The sequence below is a fragment of the Nelumbo lutea genome, chromosome 1 (assembly GCF_056320005.1).
Source record: "Nelumbo lutea isolate HS-2025 chromosome 1, American lotus-T2T, whole genome shotgun sequence".
In the NCBI taxonomy this organism is placed as follows: domain Eukaryota; kingdom Viridiplantae; phylum Streptophyta; class Magnoliopsida; order Proteales; family Nelumbonaceae; genus Nelumbo; species Nelumbo lutea.
The window spans coordinates 150,668,909-150,681,430 of record NC_142684.1 but is presented as its reverse complement, the minus strand read 5'-3'; the positions used below and the strand labels follow the sequence as shown (position 1 = coordinate 150,681,430).

General features: G+C 41.9%; 1 protein-coding gene and 1 pseudogene across 2 annotated transcripts; one reads left to right on the top strand and one right to left on the bottom strand.

The window, feature by feature from the left end:
• Positions 1 to 301: 301 nt before the first annotated feature.
• On the top strand, positions 302 to 3,433 carry LOC148878357 (ARM repeat superfamily protein). Its single transcript, XM_088953479.1, has 2 exons — positions 302 to 2,533; positions 2,907 to 3,433. The coding sequence occupies exon 1, from the start codon at positions 725 to 727 to the stop codon at positions 2,492 to 2,494; it is 1,770 nt and encodes a 589-aa protein (XP_088809605.1). The 5' UTR covers positions 302 to 724; the 3' UTR covers positions 2,495 to 2,533; positions 2,907 to 3,433.
• Positions 3,434 to 9,341: 5,908 nt separating this feature from the next.
• Positions 9,342 to 11,423, bottom strand: LOC148878356 (clathrin coat assembly protein AP180 pseudogene; annotated as a pseudogene). Its single transcript, XR_016101918.1, has one exon. The product of XR_016101918.1 is annotated as a clathrin coat assembly protein AP180 pseudogene (transcript).
• Positions 11,424 to 12,522: the final 1,099 nt, after the last annotated feature.

Here is a 12,522-nt window from a genome sequence, read left to right as displayed (position 1 = left end):
CCAGTCAGTGAGTCCGCAGTTAGTCAGTCTCATGGAATCATCCTCTTTTCTTAGTTTCCAAAAGAAATGGTAAATAAAACATCTAATGACCATCCAAAAATCTCATAAGGTAATGCATGTAGATTGCAGCCTCAGGAACCAATGTGCACATGATTGAACTGTGTAATAGACTCATCTCTTTTCTCTAGACAGATTAGCGCGCGCACACACACGTCTCCCCTATGTTGCAAAACCCGATTCGCAAAAGCCCCAGCTCTAGCCCTAACCCCTTAACAACACCCCCACAAGGCACAAGCCCACTAGGCCACCCCCCAGCTCAGCACTCTCTCAGTCTCTGTCTCTCTCTCCTTCACGTTTTTCTCTCTCTCCAAGTGGGCAATCCAAGTCCCTCCCTCCCTCGGTCGCTTCACTTTTCTTCAACATCCTCGTCGTGTGTCAGAAGAATCAGAAGCACCCAGCCTCCCCACCCCATCCTCGAAGCCCCCTCCTCCTCTTCCTGTGCTGCTGTTGGTGTTGCTCCTCCTCGTTCTCCCTTTCCTTTTCATTCAAGCAATCCTCCGCCCCAACCCCACTTCCTTTCTTCATTGTTTTACAAGCACAAGCGCCTCTCTCCTCACACCAATCCTCTCCCTCTTCTTCCTTTTTTTTTTTTTTGGTTCATGTGTTCGACACCTGAATTTCAATCCAATCCCTCCCGGTTCTAGCCCGGGCCTTACACGGCCCAATGCATCCCTCTACGGCAACCGTCACCGGATCAGTACTGCTACCGCCGCTGCCGCTGCCGCCACCACCACCATCATCATCATCATCATCATCATCCCCAGTTCAAACCCTTGACCTCATCAACCACCTCCTCTCTATCCTCCTCCTTTCCGCTCTCAGCGTCAAATCCTTCGTTGGTCGCTGGCAGGTTCTCCTCTCTAAACTCTCCTCCCTCAGAACCTCCCTCTCCGAAATCTCAGATTCCCCTCACTGGTCCGAGAATCCCCTCCTTCATGACCTCCTCCCTACCCTCCTCTCCACTCTTCAGAAGACCAAATCGCTCTCTGATCAATGCCACGACCCTTCTTCCTACACCGGTGGTAAGCTCCTCATGCAGAGCGACCTCGATATGGCTTCCGCTTCCCTGTCCGCCCTTCTACATGATCTCGATTTATTAATCAAATCCGGGGTCCTTCGCCAGTCCAATGCTATCGTTCTTTCCCAACCCGGTCCCGGCTCGTCCAAAGACGACTTGGGATTTTTCATCCGCGACCTCTTCGCCAGGTTACAGATCGGGGGGATCGAGTTCAAGAAGAAGGCCTTGGACTCGCTGCTTCAGCTTCTCCGAGAGGACGATAAAGCTGCTGTCCTGGTGGCCAAGGAAGGAGACATTAGGTATTTGATTCATTTGCTTGATTCCAGTCATCAGCCGTCGCTTCGAGAGCAAGCAGCGGTGGCTGTCTCTGTTCTTGCAACTTCCGGTGATTCCTCTCGTAACGCCGTCTTCGAAGAAGGGGGTTTGGGGCCTTTACTGCGCCTTCTCGAAGCCGGTTCGTCGGGCCTGAAGGAGAAGGCTGCCATGGCCGTCGAGGCGATCACCGCCGATCCGGATAATGCCTGGGCCATTTCTGCCTATGGTGGTGTTCCGGTGCTAGTGGAAGCGTGTCGTTCGGGATCTCCTTTGACCCAGACGTTTGCAGCAGGTGCGATGAAGAATGTAGCGGCGGTTGAAGAAATAAGGGCTGCTTTGGCAGAAGAAGGCGCGGTCGCCGTTCTTGTCCAGCTATTGGTTTCTGGCACCGATTCCGCCCAAGAAAAAGCTGCCAATAATCTGTGGATCCTCGCTTCGTCGGGAGAAGATTTCAGGGCCTCGATAATACGGGAAGGCGGATTACAGAGGCTTCTGCAATTAATACAGGAGTCTTCCAGCCCGGATACGTTAGAACACGTCCTGCGAGGGATATACGCCCTCTCGTCTTCAGCTTTGGCAGCCAGGATCTTGTCTTCATCAAATCCATTCATATTGCAACTCGGCGAGCTTGTCAAGCATGGAAATGTCATCGTGCAGCAGATGTCTGCTTCACTTCTAGCTAACCTATCTATAAGCGATGCGAGTAAGCGGGCAATAGCAGGGAGTATGGGGGCACTAGTGAGAATGGTGGAATCTTCCAAGCCGGTGGGTTTGCAGGAGGTAGCGACGGAAGCGCTGGCCTCCTTATTGACCGTTCGGTCGAATCGCAAAGATCTTGCCAAGGACGAGAAGAGTGTACTGAGGTTAGTCCAGATGTTAGATCCCAAAAACGAAATGGTGTGTAAGAAGTTTCCAGTATCGGTTATCTCTGCAATCTTAGCCGGAGGCAGCCAAAGGTGTCGGAAGAGGATCTTGGCTGCCGGAGCCTACCCGCATTTGCAGAAGCTGGCTGAAATGGACGTCGCCGGCGCAAAAAAGGCCCTACAAAGGCTTGCCGGAAATCGTCTCAAGAGTATCTTCAGCAGGACTTGGAGGGAATAACCGACAAAGAAAAGAAACTAACCCCGCCAAAGGGCAAAGGTAAGTCGTCAGAGACTCAGAGGGAGAGAAAAAAATCCGTTTGAATTAATTTTTTACTTTTTAGCACACAAAAATCTCAACTTGAGCTCTGTGATAAACCAGAAATCCACTCCATCCCAGCCATTAAAGGTGGGGATCATGGGCCGTCGGGTGTTCAAATCGTGGGACGGCTTTTTTTAGATAGATCCATTTAAGTTATGGATTGGCCTATCCAAAAGCCCACCCAGATGGTGCAGTTGGAAATGAAAATAGTCGAGCCATCATTGGACAGTATTATAAGTTTTTAACTGGACTTTGCAATAATTATTAAGATTAAAGTGTTTTTTTTTTTTACTTACACTAGCAGTGTTTGTTGTGATATGCGTTTTTACAGGTATCCGTTTGAAATTCTAACTGTCGAAGAGGAAACTACTTTTCCGGTACGAGAATCAAACACATACTTCCTATACTCAACCAAACAAAAATTTTACATTATTATTAGTCTCCTCCCCCCGTCCCAAGAAAAGAAAGAAGACCAAGAAGACTAGAGAGAGAGAGAGAGAATAAGAATAGTTAGGAGGTTATTATTCGAATATTTATATAATATAGAATAGAGAGACAAAAAAAGAAATGGTGGATGCGGTTTTTAGGGAAGTATCCTCTTTCTTATTTTAATTGTTTGACTTGTGAAGCTTAGACTCTGAGAGTGAGTGAGAGAGATTTGATAATGTACATGAGAGAGGGTCTGTTGTTTATCTGTAATAGGCATATCTTTTTTCTTTTTTTCTTTTTTTTAAAGCTTTAGATAGTAGGAGTGTAATTGTTTTTGTTTGTGCATGGTTGTTTTTTTTTTGTAATAAGCTTCTTTACAATTGACTTGTTGTGGTGTGATATAATCATATAATCGACTTTTTTGCTTTCTGATTCTCGTTTTGTCTATTTTTAATTCCTTTTGTGTGATGAGGACCATGAGTTGATATGGACGTTGCTGATATATTGATTGTATAATAATAGGATGATGTGTGAGTGTGATGTACCAACCAAAACTTAGGAGTGAAGGCCTGCTCTTCTTGAGTTAAATCTTAAACCCCTCTCTAACACCATATTAATCACAGAAACTCAGAAAGCAGTTCCTTTTTGTAGCCTTACCGTCAACAGAAGAGGAGTGACGTTCCTTCCCATGGAATTGGAGGGTAGAAGAAGGGTAGGAATTAAAGGATCCCAAAAAAAGTATACTACTGTGTTTTGTTGCTGTGCATTGATATCATCATGGCTTTGTTTTGTTTTATTTTTTGTTCCCTTGTTTTTTCTTTCCTTGGGTAACTTGTTTTGCTTTTGGATAATCATGGGTGAGAGATCAACATCTGAGTGCAGCTGCTGCAGCCTGATATGTATTCAGTGTGTGATACTGATAATACAACAAAGTGGCGACATAGACATAGACGGGTTGGGGTTAGGGCTGGGGTCCACTTTTATAATTCATATTAAAGCCCACATGACATGCTTGGTGGAAAACCCATTCAACTTTGAACGCTGATTTCATAATTCATTGGATGGATCAACATGATTTCATGGGCTGGGGTGTGAAATATGAGCGATAATGTTGAAATGTCAATATGGGATGACCAAGTTTTATCGTTCGATCAATTCCCACGTGGGTTGTTTCAATTTATGTTTTTGAACTACACGTGGAAGTTGGTCCCACCACAACCCCTTTCCAGAACAGTGAAATCTCAAGGCCTTCCAGTTCCACAAGAAAACAGGAGCAGGTAACGGCGCAGTTGGGGGAGACTGCACTAGTCTAGAGAAAGAGGGGACCGTTTTCAAGAGGAGATCATGGCGTGGGGTCCCTGGGCATTTTCCCAGGGAAAATGGAAAGGGATTGGGGCAGCGGGGGGAGGGGTGGTAGGACTGGAAAAGAGCGACTTTCACATGGGAAGAGGGGGTCGTAGCAAATTAGCAGCCAAAGGTTTAGGGGGGTGACTGAAGTAACACAACCAAAGGTTTGGGGGGGTGACTGAAATAACACAACCAAAGGTTGTGGGGGTCAGCAAATTAGCAATAATCCCTTAGCCCTCGGTGTGGGGTGTGGTCCATTCCCTACTACTCACTCTACTTCGTCAAGAATCAAGACTGGTAAGTAAACAAGTGATGCCTGAGAGAGGCTCAGAGTGATGCCTCCTCACTTGTTAGCAAAAGAAAAGTAGGCAACTTTTTTGGTCATATTTCTCGTGGAAGCTTTTAAGGAACTGCACAAGCAAGCTGTAAAGCTTTGCTTCTCTTTCATTGCAGCTCACTTTTCCCTCCCCTCTCATCATTATTCCCTTCTTCCTTCTCCTTTTCTTTCCCGCCAGCGCCATTTTACTTCATTACCAATTTTCTTTTCCTTTCTCTCCCTCTTCTTGTTTGATAGATTGGGTAACTTGACAGTTACAACGACAGTTACACAAGTCCGTCTCTCCTATTCTTGATTTCGGGTGATAAATCATTAATTTGAGCACATCTCCTCCTGAGTTCTGAATTCTGATAAAAGAGGCGCACTACCACTTTCTCCTAATTAAAGACAAACACATTCTTATGTAATAAAATTTGTCAGGAATCTTTTGTCTTTTCACCAGGGAACGTGCCTCGATTATCAAAAATTGGATTTGCTCAAAACACACCGCCCATTTTCCTTGTTTTTTTTTTCTCTTACCCCCGTTTACGTGATATATTATCTCCCCTGGGATATATGGTAATTTTATTGTCCTCTTCTTTCTGGGTTCTGGCCCGAGTTCGATACCGTTTTTTCTGATGGGTCCCTCTCCCTCTCAAGAGAATATCCTACTTCTTACTCCAATGTTGATGTTGTAGCGTGATAGTAATTCCCTGATAAGGTGATAGGGAGTATCTTCAATTTGAATGGGCAGAGCAGAAGAGACATTGTTAGTGTTAAAACTTTGATATGGGGTGCCTCCGTCTTTACATATGCGTTCTATCCCTCATGGTGCTTGCTCTGTCATCTAGCATCGCTATCCCTTTGCGACTTATGGTTGTGGATCTCTGGGTTCCAAATCAAAACTATTGTTTGTTCTTTGTTGAGACATGGGAATTCCTATTGATTTGGCTTCATCCGAAAAACCGGGAAATTAATTGTCAGCTGCAATCGATTTAGGCCATGCTTGGAACCGATGCCATGGAGGACATTCTGGGGAACTATTTGGTTGGGCATTTTTTCAAACAATGTTTTCTAAGACTATCTTGAAAATTGGAAAAAGAAAATGTGGCCTCACATTGTCATTTTCTCATTTTTTATATCATTGCCTAGGTGGAAGCAATGGTTCCAAAAAACAAAAAAAGGCCATTTTCTGAGAATGACTTACCATTGCAGAGCACCATTTTCTCAAAAAATGGTGTTTGTTTGGGAAACAGCACCAGTTCCAATCAAACCAACTGGTATCATGAAAGTGTTAAGCAATCAGGTGGCCCCTTATCGAAATTCAGAGGGGATTGTTTCGATTTTCGGGAAGCATAGAATTATCAAAGAGCTGGGTAGAAGTTCAAATGGTTGATGCATGATCATCAAAGTTTAGTGTTTAGGCCAACGGCTTAAAATATTATTTTGAGGCAAGCCAAGTGATGCTAACGTACTGTGGCCTGAAGGATTTGTCAACGCCAAGGGTGTTGTACTTGTACGTCTCCAATCCGTTGGAGTAGAAATGAGGGCCCAAGGGCCCATGCTTGTGCGATTGTGAATAGTACTGCAACTGCCGGCAAAAGTAGAATTTTAGTTGAAAGAGAGAGAGAGAGAGAGAGAGAGAGAGGGAAACCAGGTAGGACCATTGTGTTTGAGTAGTTGGATGCACCATCATCCCATAAGTAACAAGACGTATGCATCTCTTCTTTTGCCATTAATTCAATACTCAATTGTGTTTGTGGCCTAAAACCTCCATTTTTTCTCTCCCTGTGTTAATCCGGAAATTCATCTTCAATGGGTTATGGGGTTGCTTATTTGTGTAATTTAAACGTAAAGTGGTCTTCGGGAAAAGAAAAGGAAAAAGGGTGTGGGACTCTGCCCCCCACACTCACCTCTTTGTCTCTTGATTTCACGCACATGAATTTTAATCCTTTTATTTTCCTCCTCAAAGGGAGAGAAGTCAAAACTTAGGAACTGCGATTCAACCTAAACTTTTCGGCTTTTCAGCAATCTCTGTTTTTGGAGGTCGTTCGCTTTCACAATATTTAAAATATATAAGAAAATGACTCGAATAGATTATATATATATATATATTACACAGACTGGTCCAGTGATTTTACTACCAACTTAATAAATGAAGAAAAGAATTGAATCATGTAATGGAATCAGCGTTCAGGTTACTTAAACTACACCGGTCGGTTGCATCACTTCACGCTATCTACCTTATCTCTCATATTGTTTTCAACGAGGACATTCACTGTCCATTGAATTTGATGTGATATCTTCCGAACAAAAGCTTTTCACATGTAAAAGAATACTTGGTATATGAAAATTATATAATATAGATAAACATAAAAATATAAAAAGCTATAAAGTATAAACTGGATTATTTTTGCAGCTTGACGAACATGTGGGTTCGCCATCGATCTTAGACCGCACGGGAAGGTGGGGGAAAGAATTTCAGCATACACCTGATGGTGATGGGCATGCATAGACTTGGACGCCCAACATTTGATACATCTCATTCTCACACAAAACTAAGAGTTAATTGAGGTACAAAGAATATTGTAGTATCTTCATCGATTGAAACTGTTCTTTTTTCCCTCTTTGTTAGAAATATCAGAAACGGATTACAATGACAGGCAGTGCATTCCACAATCAAAATTCAGATGGTTGAGAAATACAAAGAGTGAATAATTGCTTCCTTCGAATGGTAAATTATAAATTAGGATCAATTTATTTGCAGTGCTATTTTCATTTGTACTGGTGTAGCTGTAAGGGAGTAATAGGTTGAGTGTAAATTTTGGTTTATTTTTGCTTTAAATTTGGTCTTGTCCTGTTTGTTTTTAAGAAGTAAATTGATTCAGTCTCCACCTTATATGAAATAGAATAGAGGCAGGAGGGTTATTTGCGTAGGAGTGAGATAGGAAGCATGATAATGTAGTCCCCCACTTTATGTAAAAAGAAAATAGAGTTTGGAGAAAGATTGTGCAAATTTTGCATCAATCTTTGGGATACAAAAACTGTACTGTGAGTGAGAATGTAAATGAGACAAAAATAATGTACACATTTTGTATTAGATAGGAATGCAAACGATACTTACAAACAAATACATACAAAATTGAACCAGATGCAAAATTTGTATTCAATTCAGATTTACACTGCAAATAAACGGCCACGGGATCAATGCTTTCACCGCAGTTAAGCAAATGAGTATGTAGAAAGCTTGACTTTTTTTCCTTTTACTATGATCATCTTAGTCAAATGGTACAAAATCATGTAATCATGCTTATTCTTAGACAATAAGGGTACCAAAAGAAATGTTCAAGTTATTAAAAAAATTATATAACTGTTTAACTTCAAGAGATCTTTATGTGAGATAATAGGGCTATTAATTGGTTTAATGGTAAAATCTCAGACCAAAGTTCGGAAAAAGCCATTTTGTGCAAAAAAAAAAAAAAATGAACACAGGTTAGGACCATCTCCAGTTCCCAAAACCCAAAATTGTTCGGACCAACATTGGGTAATTGAGTAATGGCATTTTTTATCCTTTTACACACATCTTTCACTCAAGACCTTAAGAAATGACAACCAAGTTTCATTCATCTATTAACATAAACCGTATCCAAATAAAAGTTTTACCAACTAAATAAAGGCATCCCTAATAATAATAATTTAGTCATCGCTAAGATGAGTTTTGTTCAGAGTACAAAAGTAGGATTTTTGCACAACACAGCAAACACTAAAAGCTGAATCTAAGTGTGCCTTATTCTGGATATCGTTCCTTAGCTTATAGAGCCATGTATATTGGACTAAGCTGGACTTGTGCCTAGGAGACACATTAATTTGAGCTAGGATTGGGTTGAGTTGTGGAATAAAGCTTATTAGACATCTACAATAATAGATACTAACAATTATTAGACCTTCCAACTGAGGGCCGGGGTAGCCCAGTTGCTGCACTATTGGATAAATTGTTTCAGCGTTGGTGCGGTTTCAAATTCCATTAAGAATTATATGATTTTTAAGGTTGTTGATGTGATATTATACTATTGGCTTCAAAAAGTAAAGAGCCTTATGTCAAGTAATGATTAATACTAAAAAGAAGAAAGGGTTTTTACTTTTCAGTCCACCCCAGAAATCCTAATTCAACCATACCGTTCAGGGTAAGTGTTTCGGAATTGATGTCATTTCACGATGAAGTATAGGTGTTATAGGTGAAATTATTTATAAATTTGAATTATTGTAGGTCTACGGTTCAAATCAGAATTGTGAATCCCAAAGAACAATTAATGGACCTTTTATTTAGAATGTATATTTTTTTCAAAAGTTTTATGACATATATTATATACTAGCAAGAAGCCAACATGGGACAATGAGTATATATACAAGAGATTAATACTTAACATGTATTATATGGGTACATGGATACATGCATACAACATACAGACACACTACACACATACAAATGCAAAATGCATGGGTATACTTAAAAGGTGCATTATATATCTGGTTTTAATTTGCAAAGATTGAGCTAATTAAACCGCAATTACTCCTAGATGTGAATGCATTATACTTGTTTCTGTATGGAGTTCAATTGGGGTCGTAATTAAATAGTTGGGATCCATATACTATACTATTGGATCATATATATAGAGAAATAATCTATTGAATTTTCATTTCCTTTCCCTCCAAAAGCAGGTCCAGCTTTAGCATGCATTCAGAAAATAAAAATAAAAAAAAAAAAAAACAGTCAAACTAAATTTCTTGCTATGATCTTGTCTTGATTTTGCAACCACAGTTGTTGTTCCTGTAGGAGATGTTGATTCATGGAGCCATCCAAGGAAGTTTCACCCGGGGGATTGGATGGTGCAAAAGGGTCATTTTCGATTTGCAATGGCGGTGTTGTGGCATCGGAGTTTTGTGCACAAAACGTAGGAGTTGCTTGAAACGTGGGGATGGAGAAGGCACCATCTGCTGCAACAACAGGATGATCAGGAGGGTTGATGGCCTGCGCATGGATCTCACCCTCACCGTCACCCTCACCCTCACCCTCACCCTCACCCTTAGTCCCACCCTCACCCATGTCTTGTAGGAAAGGGTTATTATAGTTTGGATAATTGTGCTGATCATACAGGTTGTCGATGATAGACAAATGGTCTACCTCCCCGCCAGTTTGCTTGGAAGATATGTCCTTTGCACTTTGAGTTAACACAAGCTCCCACCCCTCCTTTGAATCTTCTTTGACGTCCAACTCCAATCCCGACACCGAAGGCTGTTGCTCCTCTTCTTGTTGGGGCTGATCATTGAAAAGCAGATCAAGATCTGAACTGAATAAGGGCGGGCTGCTTGTTCCCCTTTCATTCATATCCATCAAATCGGATTCCCTTTCGAATTGTTCTTGATCCATGTCGACGGATGGGCTTGTTCCTCCTACATCGGCGTCGGGATCACTACTAGATGGATGTGGTTCCATCTCCGAGCCCCAGTATCTCTCCTCTGACGACATCGTCTCTGCTGGTTGATCGGATTGTTGAGAGGCTTCACCACCTCCTTCACACGGTTCCGAACTTGTCATGCTAGTGGAGAATGCACGGAGAAGCAACTGGGGGTTCTGTGGCGGCTCCGCCTTACCATTATTAGCGGTTGGGAAAGAAGCCTGATCTTTCAGGAATTCCCTCAACGTGTCGATGAGCTCATCGGATAACTTGTGGACACTCGGATATTCGGATGTTCTGCCAATGTTAAGGCCCTTGCACAGGTAATAGAAGGCAGATAGCTCTTCGAATTGCTTCGAGGCCTTAACGCACGTTTGGAAGGCATTAACGCAGGATTCGTACTGAAGATGAAAGAAACCATCTAGGAGAATTGCGAGACCGTCGGAGATATCCCGATAGAGATCAAAGCTCTCCAGCACCACCGAGTAAAGACATATTTGCACCAGTCGGTTATTCTTGGCGGCACCAGTGGGGCGGGTGGCCATCGCCCGATCAAGTAAGCGTTGCCAACAAGAGATCTTCTCGAGCAACGAAGGGGGCTGCTGAATGTCATAAACGGCGGGTTCATAATTGATGATGCCACCTTGCTTTTGATCCCAATTTGAAGGTCGGCCATGGAGCTTGCCATTGAGGAAGCAATCAAGACGCTCGTCTAGGTAGAGGGCGAAGGAGCGCACGAAGGCTGTATAATCCCAGGGGCTTGAATTGGAGTCGTCTCGGAAGCTTGAAAGATTGAGAATTTTGGCGCCGCGCTTCATAGCGTCGAGGACTTCCCTGGGGAAGTGCTGCTGATCACTTTCTTGAAAAATCCTAAGGACGAGCATGAGAGACTTGAGAGCAACAATCCAGTTGCTGGTGCGACCTATGCGCTTGGCGATAGTCTGAGCACAAATGGCTGCATCCTGCTTGGAGGCAGAGGCGAGGAGGATAACCTCTTTCACGTATCGCTCCTCCACAGGAATCGCTTCATGGGTGGTGGCCTTGAGCACAGCGATACCAAGGTTGGAGGTATTTTTCTTTGATACCTTGGCAAGCCCAATACTTGTGTGATCCTTCACGGCCCCAATCGCCTTCTTGAATTTGCTCGGCATGGTTTTGAATTTTGATCGATCGATCGATCGATCAGCAGAATACCATCTTCCACCACGCCAGCAAAAGAAGAAGGAAAATAGGACAAGAGAAAGATTTGAGAGGTTGCACCCACCACCTTCACTCACATCCAACTCATGCTACACCCATTTTTCCCAACTTTTGTATTTTGGTTGAGATTGATTTGGAGCGTTCAGGAGGGGCCTACGGAGTCGGATTGCTTTATTCACCATACAGAGAGATTAGACACACATTTTCTTTTTCATTTTGATTTGATAGAGCAAAAGCCAAAAGGGGTGATTGACAGTTGACATTGCTTTCCCTCCTTTCAGTCTATTCCGAGAGGAGAGACCGGCCGGACCAAGACACGCACTTCTGTTGGTTGACCCTGTCATCACCCTATTTTTGGTACTAAAAGACTCCTGTTACGTTTTTAATTACTAAATTAATTAGTAACGCAAATTCATATGGTTGATATATATTCATATGCATGGGCCTCAATCACATCTATAAAAGCCGCAACCCATGAGAATGATTTCTTGGGCTTCTTTGAGCCCAACTTAAAAGTTCAAACAGGACCAGCACCCAACTTATTTTTATAGGATGTACCCATACCCACGCCTAGCCCTAGTCGTACCCCACTTTTTCTCAACTTATTATTGTCCCCCAACACAAGCCTAATCCAAATGCATCTAATTTCATTTTGTAGGTTGGTGGACTTGAGAGTTGGATTGATTGAGCTTCACATCATTCTTGGGCCTTAGGTCCAACTCTTAGGCTTGGGCTTTGGTTGCATTTAAATCTGACCTAGGCAGCCCGACTTCCATTTGAATTTTGGATTAATAAAAATTAATTTTAGATAATAATATTTTATAATTTGTCAATGAAACCTATAAGTTTTTAAATTAATAAAAAATAGCTTTGAGGTTAAATATATTTTCATTAGATTTTATTAATTTGTACTTATGGTATTTGTAAATAGATTTTGATTTTATTATTTTTATTAGTAATTTTATTTTAACCCGTTATTATTATATTTTTTTATTTTTTAACTTTTATTATTTTTAAATGGAATATAAGTTAATTTTAAAATGAAGCATTTCTTGTTAATTGTAGTTATTAAAACTTTACCTCAAAGCTGTAGTATGCTAAGCCTTTTCCTTGATGTTCTCTCTACCATGTCTGTTGAACACGAGTCATTATTAGACCGTCCGACCATCAAGATTATGAACTCTTTTAATGTTTTAGGT